The sequence below is a fragment of the Camelus ferus genome, chromosome X, assembly GCF_009834535.1.
Source record: "Camelus ferus isolate YT-003-E chromosome X, BCGSAC_Cfer_1.0, whole genome shotgun sequence".
NCBI classification, from domain to species: domain Eukaryota; kingdom Metazoa; phylum Chordata; class Mammalia; order Artiodactyla; family Camelidae; genus Camelus; species Camelus ferus.
Genome location: NC_045732.1, coordinates 13,425,467 through 13,448,274, shown reverse-complemented (window position 1 = coordinate 13,448,274; position 22,808 = coordinate 13,425,467). Strand labels below are relative to the sequence as shown.

At 53.4% G+C, this 22,808-nt stretch overlaps 1 protein-coding gene across 5 annotated transcripts in view; it reads right to left on the bottom strand.

The window, feature by feature from the left end:
• PPP2R3B (protein phosphatase 2 regulatory subunit B''beta) overlaps positions 1-22,313 on the bottom strand; it is a 43,099-nt gene extending 20,786 nt beyond the window's left edge. The window contains exons 1-2 of one of the 5 annotated variants that reach the window (XM_032474425.1): positions 21,272-22,313; positions 7,742-7,924 (exon numbers count right to left, since the gene is read on the bottom strand). In XM_032474425.1, the coding sequence (XP_032330316.1) occupies positions 7,742-7,924; positions 21,272-21,604 (516 nt within the window). In that variant the 5' untranslated portion in view covers positions 21,605-22,313. Of the gene's footprint in view, positions 1-7,271; positions 7,406-7,741; positions 7,925-13,574; positions 14,067-21,271 lie in introns of those variants that run through there. The other 4 variants (XM_032474423.1, XM_032474428.1, XM_032474424.1 and 1 more) reach the window with 4 other exon arrangements.
• Between the last annotated feature and the right edge of the window lie 495 nt (positions 22,314-22,808).

Genomic DNA, 22,808 nt, shown 5'->3' with positions numbered 1-22,808 from the left:
GGAGAAAGTGCAAGAAAGTAACGAAGGTAAGAGCCGAGATCTCCTGACGGGGATAAACAAAAACTACTCTAGGAGCTGGCAGATGCTTATCTGAAAAAATCAGTCTAAGCTGCTGTCTAGCATGACTAGTTAAAAGGGAGCAGAAATAAATAACCCTACAAAGAAAAAGGTCACATGTGCACATTTGATAAAGATTTCAAAAAGTCATACAACAAGGTAAGGAAAAAGCTCTACAGTAATAAATTTATAGTCATGCAAAAAATTGTTTTAGAAAAAATATAAATGACCAAAATGGACTCCAGAAACTAAAATCCTAAAGAAAGTAATAATGTTGAAGGATAGTAACAGTCCAAGAGGAAAGCATGTGTTTCCACAGAAGTGAGGCAGCTGGTTTGGTGGAGTTTAAGACACAGATAATCCTCTTCGTCAAGCTGTCTCAGGGCAAACAATGAGGGGTAAAATGGTAAAGAAGATAACCCATTTAGTCACCCTTGAATCACAAATTGGACAAGAACCAGGAGACAAGCAGGGACTCTGTACTGACCTGCCCGTCGTGAGCGGCCTGTAGACGGAGACGCTGTGGCCACGATAGGAGGGCCGCCGCTGCCGCAGGTGCAGCCCGAGGACCTCGCACGGCCAACAGTGGACGCAGATGAGGCCGCGACGTGGCGAAACCTTCATCTGAAGGGACCTCTCAGAGATGGTTCACAGCAAAGAAAGCGCAAAGGCGAAGGTGCTGGAAGCGGACCAGGACTGAGAAGGCAGCACGGCCACCAGCTCGCCTCTGGGGCATGAGTTACGCAACACCAGGGAGACAAGCTCTATTCTGACGACCTTAAACTTTTCTACCAAAACAACCCCCCTAAAAAAAAACCCACTTTATTTATTTTTTAAAGCCTTTTTTTTTTTTAAATGGGGGAGGTAATTAGGTTTATTTATTTATTTATTTTAATGGAGGTACTAGGGATTGAACCCAGGACCTCGTGCATGCTAAGACACACTCTACCACTGCGCTATACCCTCCCCACAAAAAACCCACTTTAAACATTAGTGCTTCTAATGTTTTAAATTTTAGTGTACTAAATATTACTCCTACTATGTTCTCCATTTCCCTGAACATTTATAACCAACTGTAAGGAGTTTCTAAGGTTCAAGACAAACTTTTCAAAGGTTACAGAACACTAGTAATTCTTCCCACGGTTCTACCCAACAGTGCAAAGTGAGGGTCACCTGTGCCGACATGGACTCATCTCCGAGGTGTACTGAAAAAATACCTGGGTGTAGATTAGTGTGCTGTGTTCTACATCTAAGAAAGAGAAGAAACTAAATGTGTGCACATACACATACTCATGTGTATTTGCTCATATTAGAAAGTAAAACAACGATAAAAGGTTAACCAAAGCTACGGAAACGGTTACTTACAGGGAGGAGGAGGAGAACACGGTTGAACAGACAGAGGCAGAATCTGGACTCAGCTGAATATATCTGGTTTTCTAGGTTTAACGTAAGAATTATGTAATAAAAAAATACTCACAAACTTTAAAAAATACTTCAAAAAGATAATTCCTAATAGAAGGGAACATTTCCCAATTCGTCTTCGTAGAGCAGTAATGCCCTAAAGCCAAAGTCAGACAAAGGAATCACGGGAGTGCCACCGTCATCTCTTATGAACACAGATGCAAAAACCAACAAAATAGCAAACAGATTCAGGCAACACATGAAAAGGATTATACACCGTGACCAAGTGGGATTTGTTCCAGGAACGCGAGGCTGGTTTAACACTGGATAAATCAGCTCATGAAATACACCATACCGAGAGAATGAAAAAACAAAAACCACAGGATCATTTCAACAGATGCAGAAAAAGCACCTGACTAAACCGATAGCCATTCTGTATAAAAACCTGGAATGGAAAGGAGCATCTTCAACCAATAAAGAAAGGATACGTATGGAAACCTCAGAACCAACATCACACTTAGTGGTCAAAGACGAGATGCTTTTCCTATAAGATCAGGAACAAGACAAGACCCTCCACTCTTACCACTTCTGTCCAACACTGTACTCGAGGCTCTACCCAGAGCAATTAGGCAAGACAAAGAAATAAGAGGCATCCACATTGGGAAGGAAGAGGTAAAACTACTTCTACTCGCAGGTGACATGATCGTGTATACACAAAGGCCCCCGAATACACTAAAATAAAAACTGTTAGGATGAATGAATGAGCTCAGAAGGATTGCAGGATACAAGATCAGTACACAGAAATCAATTGTATTTTATACGCTTGCAATGAACAATCCAAAGATAAAATTCAGGAAATAATTCCATCTACAAAAGCACCAAAAAGAATAAAATAGTTTGGAACACATTTAACAAAAGAAGTGCAAAATTTGCACTTGAAAATTACAAGACACTTTTGAAAGAAATTAAAGATCTAAGTAAATGGAAAAACATCCCTGGCGTATGGATCAGAAGACTTACTATTAAGATGGCAAATATTCCCCAGACTGATCTACAGATTCAAGGCAATGCTATCAGAATGTCAGCTGCCTTCTTTGTAAAAATCAAAAACCTGACAAGCTGACCCTAAAATTCACATGGAATTGCAAGAGACCCCGTACAAACTTGGAAAAGAACAACGTCAGAGGACTCACACTTCCCTGTTTCAGAGTGTTCAGAAGCCTGCTTACCACGAAGCAACAGTAATCAAAACACTGTGTGCTGGCATAAGGACAGAAACACGGATCGGGGGCCTGACTTAGAGTCCAGGAGGACTCCCTCACATTTAGTCTGCTGATTTTCAAGAAGGAAGGGCATCCAGACCGCTCGATGGGGAAAGAACATGCTCTTCAAAAATGACGCTGGGACAGCTGGAATCCCATACACAAAAGAAGGGAATCGAACCCCTCTGTCACTATACACAACAATTAACTCCAAATAGATCAAAAGATTACTAAGATGTAAGAGTTGAAAACTATAAAATCTTTAGGGAAAAAAACAAGAGTAAATCTTCAAGACCTAGAATTAGGGAATGATTGCTTGCGTATGACACCAAAACACAGGCAACAAACAAAGAGACAGATAAAACAGTTTCGATAAAATTAAAAACATTTAAACTCCGTATGAGACATACAATTTGCAAATATTTCTTCCCATGTGGTAGGTTGCCTTTTCATTTTCACTCTGTCGATGGCTTCCTTTGCTGTTGCAGAAGCCACTTGGATGTAGTCCCACTTATTTTTGCTTCTGTTGCCTTTGCTTTTGATGTCAAATCCAAAAAATTATCAACAAGACTGAAACTAATGTAATGTCTTTTGTCAATTATATATTTAAAAAATTACTAAACTTTTTTTTGCATCAAAGGATACTATCAATAAAAAATTCTCAACAAAATATTAGCAAACAGAATCCAACAGCACGTAAAAAAGATCAAACACCATGATCAAGCTGGATTCTTGACAAGAACACAGGATGGTTCACATACGCAAATCAATCAGTGTAATATACCACATCCTCAAAAGAAAGGACAAAAACCCATTATCATGTCAATAGATGCAGAAAAAGCATTTGATAAACTTCAACAGCCATTTATGATTAAAACTGTTACCAAAGTGGGTATAGAGGGAACACATCTCAAAATAATAAAAGCTATTTATGACAAACCTACAGCCAGCATAGTACTCAATGGTGAAAAACTGAAAACCTTCCCACTAAGATCGGGAACAAGAAAAGAAGGCCCACTCTCAGCACTTCGATTCAACATAGTCTTGGAAGTCCTAGCTACAGCAATCAGGCAAGAAAAAGAAATAGAAGGGATCCAAATTGGAAGAGAAGAGGAAAATTATCATTATATGTAGATGACATAATACTATATATAGAAAACCCTAAAGACTCCACACAAAAAGCTACTAGAGCTGATAAACTCATTCAGCAAGGTAGCAGGTCACAAGATTAACATACAGAAATAGTTGCATATCTTTACACTAGCAATGAAATATCAGAAAAGCAAAATAAAAAAAAAAATCCCTTTTAAAATCACATAAAAAATAGGAATAAACCTGACCAAGGAGGTGAAAGACTTATATGCTGAGAACTACAAAACATTGATTAAGGAAATTAAAGATGATTTAAAGAAATGGAAAAATAGCCCATGCTCCTGGATTGGAAGAGTTCATTCTGTTAAAACAGCCATACTATGAAAAGCAATCTACAGATTTAATGCAATCTCTATCAAATTACCCAAGACATTTTTTTAACAGGCCCAGAACAAATAATCCTAAAATTTACATGGACTCACAAAAGACCCAGAATTGCCAAAAAAATACTGAAGAAAAAGAACGAAGCTGGAGGAATAACCCTCCCAGACTTCAGATAACACTACAAAGCTACAGTAATCAAAACAGCATGATATTGGAACCAAAGCAGACATACGGATCAATGGAACAGAATAGAGAGCCCAGAAATAAACCCACAGACTTAAGGTAAATTAATCTTCAATGAAGGAGGCAAGTACATACAATGAAGAAAAGATGGTCTCTTTGACAAGTGGTACTAAGAAAGCTGGACAGCCGCATGTAAATCAATGAAGGTAGAACACTCCCTCACACCATACACAAAAATACACTCAAAATGGCTTAAGGATTTAAACGTAAGACAAGACATTATAAACATCTTAGAAGAAAACATTTTCTGACATAAATCTTAGCAGTGTTTTCCTAGGGCTGTCTACCCAGGAAATGGAAATAAAAACAAAAATAACAAATGGGACCTAATTAAACTTACAAACTTTTGCACAGCAAAGGAAACTGTAAACAAAACAAAAAGACAACCTACAGAATGGTAGAAAATGTTTACAAATGATATGACTGACAAGGGCTTAATTTCCAGACTATACAAATAGCTCATACAACTTAATAATAAAAAAAAAAAAACAAACAACTCAATCCAAAAATGGGCAGAAGACCTAAACAAGCAATTCTCAATGAAGACATACAAATGGCCAATAGTCACATGAAAAAATGCTCAATATTGCTAATTATAAAAGAAATGTAAATCAAAACTACAATGAAGTATCACCAAGCAGAATGGCCATCATTCAAAAGTCCACAGATGATAAATGCTGGAGAGGGTGTGGAGAAAAGGGAACACGCCCAAACTGTTGGTGGGAATGTAGTTTGGTGCAGCCACTGAAAAACAGTATGGAGATTCCTCGAAAAAACTAAAAATAGACTTATCATATGATCCAGCAATCCCACTTTTGGGCATATATCCAGAGGGAACTCTAATTCAAAAACATACAGGCACCCCAATGTTCACAGAAGCACTGTTTACAATAGCCAAGACATGGAAGCAACCTAAATCTGTCCATCGACAGACAACTGGATAAAGAAGATGTGGTATAGTTATACAATGGAATACTACTCAGTCATAATGAAATACTGCCATTTGCAGCAACATGAATGGACCAGGAGATCATCATTGTAAGTGAAGTAAGTCATACAGAGAAAGACTACTATTATGGGATATCACTTATATGTGAAATCTAAAAAAAAGACACAAATTAACTTATTTACATAACAGGGAGTCATAGACAGAAAACAAACTATAGTTACAAAAGGGGAAAGAGGGTGGGGAGGGATAAATTGGGAGTTTGGGATTTGCAGATACACACTACTATATATAAAGTAGATAAACAATAAGGTACAGCACAGGGAACTATATTCAATATCCTGTAATAACCTATATTGAAAAAGAACTGTAAAGGGAATATATATATAAAAAACTGAATCACTGTGATGATACCAGAAACTAACAGAATGTTGTAAATCGACTATACTTCAATTAGAGAAAAAAAGAGACAGTATTAAAAAAGTGAAAAAGCAACCCAGAGAATGGGAGAAAATATTTGCATGCCGTAGATCTGGTAAGGGATTGTGTCTAAAATAAATAAACAGCTCTTACAATTCACAATAAAATGACCACCCAGTTGAAAAAGTAGTCCAAGGATCTGAAGAGACATTTTTCCAAAGACACAGAAATGGCCAATAAGCACACCAGCAGAGGCTCAACATTAGTTGTCAAGGAAACGCAGACCAGAACCACAGGGCGGTGCCACTCCATGCCCACTAGGGTGGGACGGTTCGGTCAATTCAGGCACCAGTGCTGGGGAGGGAGGGAGGTGTGACACACTGGAGCCCTCGCCCAGTGCTGGGGGCCATCAAGTGGGGCAGCTGCTCTGCGGAACAGGCTTGTGAACCCTGGGAAAGTGCCGTTGGGCCCAGCAGCCCCGCTGTGGGTGTCGCCGAAGAGAAACACAAGCACCTGCATCCACACAAAGCGGCGGTCCGTGCATGTTCACCGCACACTTAGCACCACGGACAGCGGGCAGACCACCAAGGGTCTGTGGAGGGACAAGTGGATAATCAAGTGTCAGAGCAGGAGGAGGTGTGAGGCTCCAGGTCCAGCACAGAGGGACCTGGAACACGGGATGCTTGGTGAGAAACATGGACACAGAACCACACGTGGTGTGAGTCCAGTCACAGGAAAAGCTCAGCACGGGCACCGGCCCGGGCACGTCCATGGACACAGAGCGGGGTCGTGGTTCCAAGGGCTGAAGCAGAAGGGGACGGGGTGGCAGCCGGAGGCTACTAGGTGCCCTTGGGGCGACCAGAGCTGACTGTGAGGGCCACACAGCTGTGTGACGCACTGACCACCCCTGGGCTGCACGTTCTCCACGGGCGAGCTGTGTGCGCGGGAAGCTCATTTCAAGGAAGCTGTCAGGAGAAGGAAGAGGGCAACCCCTGAAATCTGGAAGCACAAGGGAGCACGTGAAGTTACTCAGCACAGGGACAGGAGAACATTTCAGAGTGCACGAGACAGACCAAGGGCTTCAGAGCGCACGTGACACACAAAGGGTTAGCACCCCAGACGTGAACAAAACTCTGTGGGAGGGGACGGAGGTGGGGAGGAGGAGAAGAGACAGGAAGGGAGGGGAGGGAGGGGAAAGGAGAGGCCTGAGCAATCCACGGCAGGAGACCCAATGTCGCCGAATCCAGAAGCGCTTTGCAAAGCAGCGGGGCCCAGGGGATCGGGGCGTGGGAACGGGACACCCGGAGATGCGCAGGCACAGCGACCAGGGTCACCGCAAGCTAGGAGGGGTGCGGGAACCTCAAAGCTCGGCCACCCACAGCCCCTCGTGGAGGGATGGTGAGTCTGCTCTGTCCCCGCAGCCCCACCACAGGGGACCCTGGAGCAGCTGTACGGAGCACACACACCCCTGGGGGGACCTGGGCGTGCTCCCAGCACAGGCAGCACACAGAAACAGGAATGCCCTGCCAGGTCCTCCTGCGCCCACATGGATCCTCCTGAAACACTCCTGAAAGAAAAACCACATTCCTAAACAAAGATGCACACAGCGTGATGGGAATATTCAGGCTAAGTCTCAGCCCGCTGCGCCCTCGGGACTGACAGATGGACGGACGGACTGGGGGTCCCCGTTCATCCACCAGGACAGCAGCACCTCAGAGGGAAGAGACCCTCCCTCTGGGGAAACGGCTTCCTAACAGGTGGCGAGGGTAACACTCACTAAACCCAGGCAGACACCATGTGGACGCACCCCTATTTGTCAACATTTAGGACAGAAGTGAGCACAAAACCCTCGCTGTGCTTCAGACGCTGAAGAACCCCAGCCAGCGGGACTCAGAGGGGCCACCCCATGCATGACCATGACCGCGAAGACACCCACCTTGGCCACTCTGCCCATGTCGTCCAAGGTGGCCCTCTCATGTGGGAACTGGGCAAAGGTCCTCTCGATCTTGGCAATGACGGCGTCCACGTTCACCGAGTCCTGCGGGCGGCCGCGGGGGAAGTAGAAGGCGGGCACACTCTGGCTGGGGGCAGGCGGCGGGGGCTGCTCCTTAGTCTGGACCTGAGACACAGAACGGGGACACACTCAGTGAGGACCTGGGGACGGGGAGCAGCCTCCCCTCCTGACGTACGGTGGACAGAGGGGGTCTGACCTGGGGGGCGCAGAGCCTGGCCGACCCAAATGTGGGCAGAACCTGACGTCACCGCAGGCAACTCCAGGTGCGGGGTGGTACGCGCGTACACATGTGCGCGCGCGCGCACACACACACACACTGAGCTGCCCAGCCACATGCATGTTTGCCTCTGCTGTCAGGACGAGGCAGCACCAGTCACTCAGGGAGAGCGGAGAGACAGGACCCTCCGGGGTGACAGCAGAGTGGCCCCTCAACCCGCACAGGAGGCTGCCTGGAGTGGGGATCCTGGAGGGCCACACCTTCCGGGCAAAGAATAAACTGGAAATACATCCCCGTTCCTGACTCCGGGAGCAAGAGGAGAACAGTTGGCCTCGCACCTGGCCCCGCGTCAGTAAGCTGGCGGGTGGGTGTCCCCCCCCCCCCCCGCCCAGAACTCACAGCCACTGCGGGTGCCCAGCCAAGCCGGGAAACCAAACCTACGTCACCGGGGTGGTCCCCACCCCTCCAGCCACAAACGCAGAGCTGTCCCAGCGGCAGCCCTGGAAACAGCGAGATCGCTGCCCGTCAGGGGAGCCCCGTCCTCATCTGAGGACTCAGAAAACTCCTGGCACTCCCAAAAGATGCGTGGCTCACAATCAAAAACCATCGAACACGTGTGGACACAAGGCACTACGGGGGAGTCGTCAGAAACAAGGGAGCAGGATGGAACCCGCAGAGCCTCCGGACTCACGTGTCAGGACCCGAACCCAAGGCGCCTCGTATGCTTCCAGGAGTAAGACAGGCTTGAGAACACAGGGGGAGCAGAACACAGACAGACCCAAACACACCTTCCAGAAATGAGGGATGGGTGAGCAGAGAGACACTTGTCTGCTGGGTTACAGAGCAGACCAGGCACGGCTCAGGAGAGGTGTGGTAACTGAAGGCGGAAATGAGACTGAGAGATGTGGTCAGGCTGCAGCCTGGACAGCCGGACACCCTCCACAGACTGGGGAGCCCCGAGCAGGGTTACGGAAAGAAACCCACACCTGGACACAGGACAGTGAAACTGGAGAAGCCAAAGACAGCCAGCAGGTGCTCAGAAACAGCCCAAGTACAAGAAGCAAAACTGAACGGGGGATGATCTGCAAAGGAGAAAACAATCAGCCCTGCAGCCAAGGCTCAACAGAAAGCACCGGCCAGAAGTGGAGGACAGACCCAACCTAGGGCTGCGCCCGCCGGGGAGGTATCTGACAAGCGAGACTAACACAGACACATTTTAACAACCAGAACAAAACAGAAACAGAAGTGAGCGTGCTGTGAGCAAACAGCCGCCTGAGGACATGATGAGGAACGTGTGTCAGACGGAAGCAGAGGGCTCCCAGACGAAGGTCTGAAGTTCAAGATGGAACGAAGGGCAAGGGAAGTGGGGCGTCCGGGTGAGCCCACGCTCACCCACCACGTGCATCAGTGAGGAGGATGCCACTTCGTTTCTCTTCAGAGACTCTCTCAGGACAACAACAGCACAAAGTGAAAGGGTGAGGGCGCTGAAGTGTTGGAGGGTTTTCAGTTGGAGGATAAAGATACTGATTATCTCTGCACCTAGAAAAATGAAGCAGTTGCCATTTGTAAGGCAAGTGGGAAGTGAGTGTGGAGGGTACAGTCCTCCAAACCAGAAGAGGAAAAGATGAAAGGGGACAAGGGAGAGCTCAGACAGAAGCACAAAAATACGATCATGAAAGAAAAGTCTGACAGGCTAATAGTCACAGTAAATGTAAGGGGACTAAATGTTCCAGTTAGAACACAGAGATCAGACGGAAAACAGAAAATAACATTCACTTAAAAAGACACATGCAAGGTGTAAGGACAGAGGGTAACCCTGGTAACAAATGGAAAAAGGCGCAGCAGCAGACAGCTGTGGAAAGGAGGCTGGTGTGGTGTTTACATCCACAAGGCGGGCTGAGGTCTGGGCGTGCTGGAGAGGCGGCCCCTGCCCCAGGTCCCTCCTGGGAGCTGCACCAGCCCCGGGCTGAGCAGCAGCCTCAGCACAGACAGAGCAAAGGCGCTGGGGACAGACAGCAACACGGCAGAGGCAGGCCGGGCTCCGCGCCCAAGGCACCCGTGACGGAGCCACTGGACAACGGGGAAACAAAACAGCCCAGTGCGGACGCACTAGACTCCCAGGCCTAATCTCCAGGGCAGAAATAGAGTGCGGCCAGCACAGCTGCAGGACGCGCATTCTCTTCCAACACACAGGGCATGGCTGGGAGCCGGCCACCTCCCCGGCCAGCACACAGGCCTCGGCAGAGCCCGAAGGGATCCCCGGGATGGTTCCCTGAGCGCCTGTGGTCAGGCAGCAAGTCCATGGTGAAGATGGAGATAGCACAACTGTGAGTGTGCACGCGCATGAGAGAGAGGGAGAGAGAGAAAGAGGAGGGAGTGGAGACAGAATTCTCAAAAGGGCCGAGGCCTCTTAGGTGGAAGAGCCAACCCTGGAGGGGGGGCACCTGGCTCCCAGAGCCGTGCAGCTGGGCTCCCCCACGTGCCTGACGCCCCCCAAGAGGCTGTCCCGGGCACGCGGGTGATGGCAGCCTGCTCACAGAGAGCTATTTCTGTCGCGGGCACGCGGACCAGTGCTCCCTGACTCATCACAATTCCAGCCACCCCAGCTGGCCCGTGCCTGCCAGAACACACGCGGGGCTGAACCGTCCACACCCGCCTGAAGGCAACGCCGTCTCTCTGTGCAGAGGCCAGCGCCCTCGGGGTGGGTTCTCTGCCCAAGAAAGCCAGCCAGGCAGGTGCACTGTGACACCTCCTCTAAACACCACCTCAGCCGGGCAGGACGCGGTGAGGGGCCCCAGAGGGGTGCTGGGAATGACCTGGGCTCCAACTCTGACAGAAGTGGACGTGCAGGGCAAGCCGGAGCCAGAGCACAGGGGGCGGGATGGGAGGAGCAGGCCAGGCAAGGCAGCGGAGCAGGCAGACCCCACCCCAGCCCACCCCTGGTGGGGGCTGGGAGCCGGCAGGGGCCCGTGGAGGAGTAGGCCAGGACCCGGACCCTGTAGGCATGGTAGTTTCTTCTCAGGCTCTGGGACCCCTCCCTCACGGCGGCAGGTCACCACCTCGACTTGCAAACAGTGGGGTAGCACTGAGAGACACACGGTCCAAGTTCATGACAGGCTCCAAAACAATGATGAGAAAGGCAGGCCTGGCCGGGGGTTTGTCCCAATGTCCTCTCATCACCACAGGACAGGGACCAGTGTTGAGGGGCCGACACAGGCCATGGGAGCTTTCCAGGGGCATCTGGGTTCGGGGGGGTGGGGGGAGAACAGGGCACCCTGCAGACCCACGAGGGGCCAAGCCGAGTGGGGCCGAGGTGGGGGCTGGACATCCACCTGGCCTGAGAGGTTAGCTGGGTCTGTACCCACAGCTAGAGGTCGGTGTGGTCTCCATGAAGCTGGGAGGCAGGGCTGGAGTTGGGGACAGGGCGCTGCCACCATGTGTCACGCACCACGGAGGGAAGGAGCCACATCCGCGTGCTGGGTCCCGGGATCGTGGGTCCAGGGAGGACTCAGGGCCCACCCTGGCAGTGCTGTGGCCCCGCCTGGTGTCCAAGACGGCCAGGGCCCGGAGGCCAGGCTGTCTCCACAAGAGGAGAGGTCAGCTCAACGTCCAGGACTGTCACCTGGGGGATGGCTGCACTGGGGTCTCAGTGCTCGGTGGGGTCTGGTCGTCCACCTGAAGGACTGTGCAGGGAGCTGGATGGGACCAGGGCACACGGCAGTGTGAGGAGTGGGGAGCCCAGGCCTGGTGTGCAGAGAACAGGCAATTCAGGCCCCGGGGGACGGAGGGTCGGGGCGGGCAGCACAGCTGTTCTGGGACACCATGGGCCTGAGACAAGGTCTAGGGGACACTGCAGTGGACGATCTGGGGGTCTCAGTGCTGCTCAGCTAGCGCAGGGCCCAAGCGTCCACAGGTGGGGCAGGTGGGCAGACACGGGGCTGCGGGAGTAGGACAGCTCCACACGCATGGCACTGCCACCCTACAGACCCGAGTCCAGTGTGGCTGTCACCTGTGAAGCACCGCCCCACCATCCCCTACCCTACATCTCCCCATGCCCCCCGCATACCCCTCCATGTCCTCCCACCCCCGCCCCTATCTCCCCCCGCCCCACACCCTGTATGACTCCCACCGACCACCCAAGGCTATGTCCCGAGGTCACACGCAAACATCCAGGGGAGAAGGAAGCCAGGAAACGCTCCCCCTCAGTACCTGCCCCCCCACAAGGAAGGCTGTCTGGTTCAGCCTCTGCACCTGAGGAGCCCCCACTCTGCACAGCACATGCTGCATTCCTGGGGAACTGCTGGAGCATATTTTCTGTAACTTGAAACTTCTTCCTCTTAAAGGCATTCATGAGACATGTTTCCCAAAAAGTGATTCTGTAAGAACAGTCACCCTAGAACAGCCCAGACATGATGGGTCTGCCGGGAGCCAGGAGACCCTGCCCCACATCAAGTCACAACCGCTGCTGAGGGGAGGGAACGTCCCCTTGCACCTCGGATGCACCACGTCCGACAGACAGTAACCAGCAGACACTCGTTTCCCTACTGTGTGAAACAAGATGGTTCCTCGGCTGGTTCTGCTTTGAAAGTCTCACGTTCAGATTTTAAATAGACTTTCCTTCAAAACAACGGACAAATGTAAAAGCAATACCCATGCGTGGACAAAATTTCCCAAGTTGGAAGACAGAGATCAGACAAAAAAAAAAAAACAAAAAAAAAAACAAAACTGAGAAGCTGTGCAAAATGTGAGACATGATCCTAGAGAAAAGTCCAATTAAATCATCAGCAGAAAGCAGTTCATTTTTCCCCACCCCAAGCAGCCTGGTTTGACTCGACGTGATTTTTTTTTTGAGGCCACGACATGACCTTAAGTCCTCGCTTGGGAGAAAATACAAGTGATTAACGTGCCAAATATCTGTAAAACAGCAGAACCTCCAGTTACAGAAAGGTCCAGGGTGGCCCTGGCTTTTAAATTACACGGTGTCCTCGCACTAAATTATAAAGCACCGACAGGGTGCAGCCCAAGGACCGGGATGACTCCGTGAGCGCCCAGACGCACCGGCATGTTCACAAGCCCCAGAGCTACTGGAGCCGGCAGGCAGGGCTCTCCACGGAGGGACTATCCAGTGAAGCCCTTGGGACAACACATGCTGGGAGCAGACGCCGCTCTGCGCTCCAGCACTGGGGCCTTGCACACAGGTGCCGCACGTTCCAGCAGCCATGGGTAGGCTCCCCGGGAGGGCCGAGTCCCTGTGTCACCACCTTCTGAGGTTGCTCTCCCCTGCCTCGCTCCAGAGCCCTGAACACCCCGGTCATTTCCCAGCGCGCCGCGGTGTTGGGCAGGAAACTGCAGGAGAGATGTGGGTGCCTCCCTTCAAAGAGCTCTCTCCCTGACAAATCTCCCAGGCCGCCCCAGACAGCCGGCTCTACCCAAGGGATGGGACCTGATCCGCGACAGACAGGCACCGCGCAGGCGGAGTCACCCCGAGAGCGCCGCGGCCCCTCCATTCCCACCCGGCATGCGAACGCCCCGCCACACCTGAACCTGCTGGAAGGCTTTGAGCCTCTTCTTGAAGCGGGACGGCAGCACGAAGTCGCAGCCGCGGGCCAGCGAGGCCAGCTCCTGCCGCAAGTCGGGGTCCTGGCGCAGGGACAGGTCCCGCAGCCGCATGTCGGTTCGCATGGGCCGCCGGGGCCCGGGCCGGGCGCGCTCTCGGGGCTGGGGCTGGGGCTGGGGCTGGCCGGGGACGGCGGGGTCGGGGCAGTCCGGGCGGCCGGGCTCAGCGCGCTCCATGCGTCGCCGGCCGGGCGCTCTGGGGGCCGGGCCCAGGCCGCGCGCATTCCACAGGCTGAGGAGGGCACATGGCCGCGCCGGGGGACGGTGCGGCCCGCCTGCCCCTCCCGGCGGCCGCGCCGGGCAGGAGGGACGCAGCCGAGACTCCCCAAGTGTCCCGCGGGCGGGGGGCGACTCTGCGCTCCCAGACCCTCCTGCGCTTAGCAGGACTGGGACAGCGCGGAGACTGGTCGCACGACGGAAGACGTGGGAGCCGCCTGCTATTCCTGGGAGGGAGGGGACTTCTCTCCACACAGGGGAGCCTGTCCAGGACCGAAAGGAGCCTGTTACCGAGCTCGCGGGCTGCCCCGCGGTGCCGGTTCCCTCCGGAGAACGGCCGGGACAGAGGAGCTGGGGGCAGCACCCGCACTTCGGAATTCAAGCGCACACTTAAACTGCAAGGGCTCCCGCACTCTTTCCTCAAACAGGGTGGCGGGACGGGTTTTATAGCTTCCAGGCCACCATCCACGCCTGTGGCGGGTGCGATGACATGCAGACGGCGTGGCTGGGGTAGAATATCTTATAGAGACGCGGATGACGGACAGATCCTAAGGCAGCGTGAGCAGTGAAAGCAGGGGACCCACAGCCGGAGCCAGGTCCCACACCTGGAGGGTACCCCCCAACACCTTCTAGGTCTGACCTGCGTCCCTCACCCCCGAAACCGCAGGACCCCAGGGACGCCTCCCAGGCCAGCGCTCTCCTTCCCCGTCCCTCCCTTCCCCCAGCCCCCAAGAAGATGACCCAGGTGGTGAAGAGGCACCTCACCGATCCACCCTCTTCCTGTCTCTCTAATGGATTTTTTTTTCCAGCACTTTTGGTTTCACAGAGACACTGGGCAGAAAGCAGAGCTGCGCATGCTCCCCACCCCTGGCCCAAGGTCCCCTGCTGTGAGCACCCTGCACCCAGTGTGCACTGGGTACTGCCTCTGTAACAACCCTGAGCCCATATCAACCACACTGGTAGGTTGTTGTGAACGGAATTCGAGGTTTCCTTCCACGTGCATCTGCTGGCCACAGTGTGGTTTGGGCAAACACACAGTGACGTGTGTCCACCATTACAGAGTCACACAGTGCTGACTCGCTGCCCTCGAGTCCCCTGGGCCTGGCCGGCTCCTCAGCCACCCTCCCTTCACCGTGCTCTTACTGCCTGTGTATCCTGCCCTTCCCCGCGTGGCCCAGCAGGGACCACCGGGGACCTCGGGCAGCTCCCTCTCTCCACTCCATCACCTGCGCGCCTCTCCAAGCTCAGCGCCCCCAGCACCCCTCCACACTCCCATTCGGGAGTCACCCTCTCTCCTGTCCCCTCCGCCTCTTTCCCAGCTTTTCCCCCTATTCTGCCCTTCTCCCCACTCCTGGACCATCCTCAAGGATTCGGAGGTCGGCTGGTGACCCCTCCGGCTCTCCAGACAAACGACAGGGCAGTGTATGCACCACAAGGCAACCACAGTGCCGCCGCGGGTGGTGTGAGACCACGGGGCCTAAGATCTGCCATGTCCACCCCAAGACGCCACACGCAGGAAGGCCCTCCCAGCTCCACGTCCCAGGCAGGGATCAGGTCCAGGACAGACTTCTGACCCCAGGGCGCCAGACAGGGCCCACATCAGCACTGGGGCATCATTTGTCTGGGAGACTTCCAAATACAGGTGCAGCCCTGTAGATCTGCGCTGCGTCTCTGCCAGGACAGGCCATACCTGCCGTTCAGTCCAGCTCCCTCTTTCCCTGCCCACCGTGGGGAAGAGGGCCCTTCCTGTAGCCTGAAAACCAGCCAGGTTCTCTGTGGCTGGCCCTGCTCTGCAGCTCCTCCCAGGACAAGGCAGGGCCTGTACCCAACCCCCCCATGGAGGCGGAGCCTGTACCCCAACCCCCCCAGATGAAGGTGGAGCCTGTGCCCCAACTCCAGATAGAGGCGGAGCCTTGGCCCCCCCCACAGATGGAGGCGGAGCCTGTGTCCCAACCCCCCCAGATGGAGGCGGAGCCTGTGCCCCAACTCCAGATAGAGGCGGAGCCTTGCCCCCCCCCCCCCGACAGAGGGAGGCGGAGCCTGTGTCCCAACCCCAGATGGAGGCGGATTCTGTGTCCTGTCCCAGACCTGGGCTTGGACCTGTGACTAGCCCTGGCCAACTGGCCAGCAGGGTGACCACAGGTCCAGTGAGGCACAGACTGGAGGTGCTTATGCCAGGAACACATGGCCTGGTGGACTGGGGATGAGAGACCCTGGAGGACCAGCCCACCAACCTGGTCCCGCTGCCCACCAGACATGGGAGCTGGGCGGACCTCTCGCTCTGAGCCCAGTGAGTGTTTACAGAAAAGCTCGGGGATGCTCCACTGAGTGTGAGACACCAGCACGCAGCAGGTGGGGCAGCAAGGGACACACACAGCTGGTCAGTGCCCGACACAGGCCTCCAGGTCACACAGATCCTGCCTTTTTAAGCCAGCTCCCTACTCCTCTGTTCCTGTTTAAGTTCTGTAGTGATGCCGGGACATGTACAACTGCCAAGCGGAAGGTGTGAGGGGACACCGAGATACCCCAACACACCAAACCTGTAGATTAAAATCTTGCTACAAACCAGAAATTAAATCCAAATAGAAAAAAGGAAAGTTTTACCCATTTCTCCACTTCTAAATAAACTGGGAAAAGATCAACAGCCCCTCCCACTCCCAAAGGTAATTCTTGAGAGAGACAGGGATTGAGACCCCAGGCCCTGCTCTGAGTAACCTCTGATGTTTTCCCCCAAGACCAAGGGCACACCCTCAGGACAGCCCAGGAGGAGGGCAGGGGTGAGGAAACAGGCGGAGGAGATGTGCCCAGGCCACAGGCTATGGGGTAGGGCAGGCATGGGACAGGCAGGCAGGTGGCCCTCCACAGGACTGACCGCTTGAGGCGCCTGTGCAGACAGGGAGCACCCGGTCCCACTGCAGCGACCACTCTCTCAGCAGCACAGCCGTCAGGGAAGCTCTGACCACCAGCGGGCACTCAGCACGTGCAGACACATTACTAGGTTAATCTCCCCTTGGCCAGTCCAGGCTCTCATGTCCAGATGCCTGAGCCACGGGCCAGGCTGCAGACACTGTCTTGAGAAGCAGGCAGAGCCACGGGGGCCAGGGGCAGCCTCTCGCTGGGGAAGCGCTGGGGAATGCTCCTCTGAGCCGTGCCTGGACGGACCATGCCTGACCCTGATGCAGATCCTGGGATAGCACTGACCTGGCCAAGGGGTGGCCTGGAGGATGTCACCAACTGTGCCGAGCAGGTGATGAGTTCACAACACCAACACAGACTCCCTACAGCTCTCTCTGCTGTGGATCTGCTCCCAAAGTGACCTTCAAGGCTCTGAAAGCCCCCTTAGTCTGGCTCTGACCTGAAACACCTCCCCTCTACCACCTTGCACAGCACTGTGTTGAGTTCCTGGGAAGATCCGGGGCAATAAACGTTACAGAGCAGGTGGAGGTGGGGAGACCATAGCTTTTCTCTAAACACTCATTAAACCCTTGTTTCCTGAAAGCAGTGGGATTTGAGTCACTGTCACCAAGACCTCCACCTGCAGGCTCACACCACTGGCATCTGCAGGTGATTCCTCTGGGGTGGGGAGAGCCCTGATTCCGCCTCTCCCTCCAGGCTCCGTTGTGAGGTCGCCATCCAATGTGGGGCAACATGAGGGACGCCCTCAGCCTTGGTGGGACCAGTAGGGATAGAGAGCCAGCTCAAGGGAGCCCCTGCAGGTTCTCCCTGACTTTACCTCTAGCATCTCATGAACCAGGACTGAACTAGGACTAAACCAGGACTGACCCAGGACTCCTGAATAGGACTAAACCAGGACCGAAGCAGGAATAAACCAGGACTGAACCAGGGCTCATGAAACACGACATCTGAAGCAGTGCTCCCAGGACTGCATTCTGCTAGATGTGACCCCTCAGCCCTCAGTAACCATCCAGTGACTGAGCCTCATGTCAGCCCGTTGGCCAAGGAGCCTGGACCAGGCTGGGGGAAGCTGGTACCTGGTAGGGCCCACAGGCCACTATGGGGAACTCTGGGGAACTGCAGACCGGGGGGTGAGGCCCAGAGTGGGGCTGGCAGCTCCCCTGTCCCTGGGCAGTGGCTGTGGCGGATCTGTGTCCCAGGCCCCTAAGGCTCCCGACGCAGCCCACTCTGGGGCCAATTGGGTGCCGGAGGGGCAGCCCAGGCAGCAGCCAGAGCCAGTCCGGGTAGATGCAGGCTGGGCTGAGGCGCCCCCACGAGCACGCCCAGGCTGCGGTGAGTGCAGGATCTGTGAACACGGGTGGGGCCCTCCCTGTGCGGGAGGGTGAGAGGACAGGACCACGTTCTCCCAAGAAACCTCCTAGTTCCACTCATTAGGAAGAGAGATTCTTCCAGCCATTTCAACAAGGCAAACCCTTGAATGGTGATAAAAAGTTCTGAAAAGTTTCCCTCCTTCCTGCAGAGATTCTGGTCAATGCCAGCTACAAAAACCAGAAAGTGTTCTTTGCTGAAATATCAACAGAACTGAAGGTAGCCAAGCACAGCCCCACTGTGGAGACATAGTCACTGGGCAAACTCCAGGCTCCCACCAGAAATGCTCTCGGAATCCCAAGCTTCTGATCTGAGTGTTTCCAGGTCCTTTCTGTTTGCAACACGTCCACCTCAAACATCACAGAACTGTCAAAGTAAATGAGTGTGTGTGTGTAGGTACTTGCACGTGTACATACCCGTGGTCACATACGAGAGTGTGTCTCCAAGGAGCCCACCTCTAGCGTTCCAGAACATGGTCTCATGTCCTGATGAAATGAAGGGTTAGCTGGATACCCCCTAAGACTACCAAAAATGGCTGCAAAGAATCAGAGATCTAAATAGATGCATAATAAATTTAACCAACGATGTGCGAGACTTGGACGTACACCACGGTGCTCAGAGAACTGACAAGAGACTTAAGTAAACAGAAAGACATCAGCCCTTATGGGTTGGAAAACTCCACCTTTTTAAGGGATTAACTATGCCCAATTGACCTACAGAGTCAAGGCAATCCCAATCAAAACTCTAAGGGACTTTTCCAGTTGACAAGCTGATTCTCAATGTGATGCATGAATGCAAACGTCAGAACGGCTGGAGCCCTCTGAAAAGGAGAGTTGGCCTGTACACCATACGTTAATCTACATACGTTAATCTACAAAGTGCCGGAGGGTCAGAGGACAACCACAGGTCAGGGGGTTCAAGATGGGCAAACATACACAGACACACATGGCCAGCTGACCTTCGACCACGCAACTCAACGAGAAAAGGGAGAGATTTCAGACCTGCTGGGGCACCCGGGCATCTTACACCACACACAACAGCTTACGTGAAATGGATCAGAAGTCTAAATGTAAAAGCGAAAACCAGTAAGCTTTTAGAAGGAAAACGGCAGAAAAGCTTTGAGACCCTGAGAGAGACACATGTTTCATAGACAGGACAATAAGAACCTTACAAAGAGAAAATGGAAAGAATCGAAAATAACAGCTTTTACTTTCAAAAGACACCTTAAATGAGTAACAAAGCGGGCTGCAGACATGAAAAGGACGTGCAAAACAGGGGTCTCACAAGGGGGCTGCATCAGACTTTGCGGAAGGAGCCCATACAATTCAGTAATACACGGACCCCTGATTTTTAAAAGGGCAGAAGGAGTGGGCAGAGCTCACAGCAGCGGTAAGTCGTGAAAAGATGCTTGCTGTCAGCAGAAAACAGGGAGGTGCAGATAAAACCATGACCCACAACACGGCCGGCGGGACAGCTGGAATGAAAAGTCTAAGCACACCCGGTGCTGGGGAGGCGCTGGCGAGGAGACCCGCGGGCATGCTGCCGGACTGGGAGGTGACAGCCCCCTTAGACTGGGGGGCTTTTGAGGCTTTCTAGTTTCTATGATTTTCAAGTGAAACACACAGTGTACAAACCCAACAATTCCACTCCCAGGTCATTCATCCAAGAGATGCAGACACCTGTGCACACCAAGCTCCCAGCATCTTCCTTCGTGGAGCAGAAACGTCCCAAACGGCACTCAGTGACCTGACAATCAGACGGTGGTCCATCCGTCACTGGGATCCCACTCAGCAGGGAGAAGGAACTAGGGACCACTGCACACCACTACAGAGCATCTCAAACATAGGCCCTGGAAGTCCAAGTGGTCACCTGGGGCTGAGGGGCACAGGGCTCCAGAAGTGACCTGGTGCCGAGTGTGTTCATACACTAGTGTGACAGAAGTCCCACACACCTACAGGCACTGCTCATAGTGTGTAAAGAAACCCTCAACAAAGCGGACTTTTTCAACATCAAGGGTTAAAAACAATTCCTCTCTGCCTCTCTCCGACATCTCTACTTCTGCACTCAGAGAGGTCTACGGATTTCTACAACACTGGGGTCCTGCAGATCAGTGGGAAAGTGCAGGGGGCAGACTCAGGGATGGGTGGGGAGCCATATGTTTCTGCAGGTCCAGATAACCCTCCTTCTGGGTATTTCTGGACGGCCTCCCAAGCTGCCTCCAGGTCTGCCTCCCTCTCCTTGAAGACGCACTTTTGGGAAAATGTCCTAGGATCCAGTAGGACAGGTCAGAAAGCCACCGATCACTTAGAGCCAGGGGAGTTCCCTTTGGACTGACATCCACCACTCCCTCTACCACAGTGGCTGGTCCACTGTGGCTGGGAAGCCAGCAGACTCTGTGATGGAAGACACACTTCTTCATGACGTGCCTAGTGCTGTGGTGGGGATGGGTGCCGGCTCTAGCTGGGAAGCTTTAAACCTCATCAACACGTCCCAGTGGAAAAGTCATAGCACTTCAGGCTTGGGTGTGTTCTAGAGATACAACGTGTACCAACCATGCATTTTTTCTGTTTAACACCTGGAGATGCTTTATTACTTTAAAAAGACACAGTATTGACTGTCAGAAAGCACCTTTCCTTTTTTTTTTTCAGCACACTACTGTCAGTAGGGAGGTATATAGCTCAATAGTGGAGCACAGGCTTAGCATGCACAAGGTCCTAGGTTCAATCTCCAGTACCTCCATTAAAATAGTAACAAAGAAATACATAAAAATACACTGCTATCCAACTTCCCTTATTGTAGATAAATTAGGGCTAAAACAAGACACACAGGGATAAAACCTCTAGGTTCAGTAGCTAAACTGGGTGGAAGAAACGGCCACGGGGATAACTAAAACCGACTAGACACAAACTTCAGAAGCATGACCAACTTGGGACCCTGTCAAAGACAACATTTTTCATTGTGCAGGACTTTCCTGGGGGAGGTTTGGTGGGGAACAGACTAGACGTGCAAGCGCTTTCACGCCTGACATTCCTCCACCAGCCTCTGCCACTCCCAAGCCACACGTGGTTACGCCACCCAAGAAACCTTTGCAGGCGTTAGCAGAAGGAAGAGTAACTTACTACTCTTGTCCCTGCGGATCTACGAGGCCCTCGAACAGGTGGCCCACTCCGGGCACTAGAGGTGGCTCCCAGGGGGAGCGCAGTGGACGCGGGAGCTGGGCTGGGCACCCCCAGGCCATCGAACCCGCGCGGCTTGCAGGCGGGGGCTGGGGCTGCGAGTGGGGGCCCCGGCTGCCCCGCGTCTCCCCCGCCCCTCTCCGGCCTCCCGGGCATCTTGATCCTTTGCAGGCAGTCCTGGAGCATCGCCTGCGTGCTGGACTCGCTCAGCCAGCACAGGAACAGCTCGTCAACCTTCATCTTCAAGACGGGCTGCAGCACTTTGCCGGGAGGCATCTCCGGGGCGCGGGCCCTCCTTCCCGGGGGGAATCCCTTCCTCCTGCGCACCTGCCTGGAGCCGGGACCGACGTCCGGCCTGAACGGACCTCCCCAGGGCAGCTACGGCCCGCCGCCCTAGGGAACGAGCCCCAGCGTGTCAGGGGCTCGGGGCGGGAGGAGGAGGCGGGGCCCGACCAAGTAGGGGACCCGGCCCAGCGGGGATTATGGGTCCGGACAGGAGGCAGCGGCCGGCGGGGGTCGCGGGTCCGGGTTCCGAGGAAGAGGAGGCGGCGCCCGGCCCTGAGGGGGTCGCGGGCTGGGGTCCTGAGTCGGAGGTGAGGTGTCGCCCCGACCAGAGGCTGCGCGGACTCGCGAGGCCTGGCTGAGGCGAGCGGCCGGACCGCGGCGGGGCCCGCCCAGCTCAGGGCAGCTTCAAAACGGGCGCGCCGCCTGCGCTCCCAAAGAAGGTCGCCTGCGTCGTGCGTCATGGCGACGAGTGTCGTCATCACAGCGCCGCCCGTCGGCGCCCACGACTCCTGTCGGCGCTGTGCCGGGGCGCTTGGGCGGGCCGGGGGTCGCTCAGGAGCTGTGATGAGGACGGGGGCGGGGCTGGCGGGCGCCCCACCCGAGGCCTTTCAGCTTTCAGGCTTTTTAGGGGCGCAAGCCCCGCCAGCGGGGAGCCCTCAGGGCCGCGTAAGCGCGAGCATGCGCGGTGCGAGCTCGCCAGGGAGGTGGGGGGAGTTGGCCGGTGGATGGGGCATGCGCAGTGCGTACCCGCCGGGAGCGAGCGGGAGGCTTGGTTGGGGAAGGGGTGTACAGTGGGGGAGCATGCGCAGTTAGTGCCCGTGGAGCGCGGGAGCGAGCTCGAGGCGGGGGCAGGGTAGGAATGCAGTTTTTAGATAATAGTGGACAACTTCAGACCGCAGGGGTCGCGTTTACCTTAATTTTGTTTATTGGTTATAATGATGGGGTTGGGGGCTTCCAGCTGCTTTAAACAGCTCGCCTTTTAGGGTGAGAATGAACCGATTTTGTAATTGCAAAAATAATCAATAAATCTATTTTGATGGAAGTGGAATTAATTACTTAGATGACCTTTGGCCCAATGACTGGTGTATTTCAGTTTACCCTTTTGACAGGGTCGCTAGATCATCTGCATAGCACAAGTGCACGTCTTTCCTTTGTCTCTTGATTTTTTGGGGGGGTAGGACTTTTTTTTCCCTTA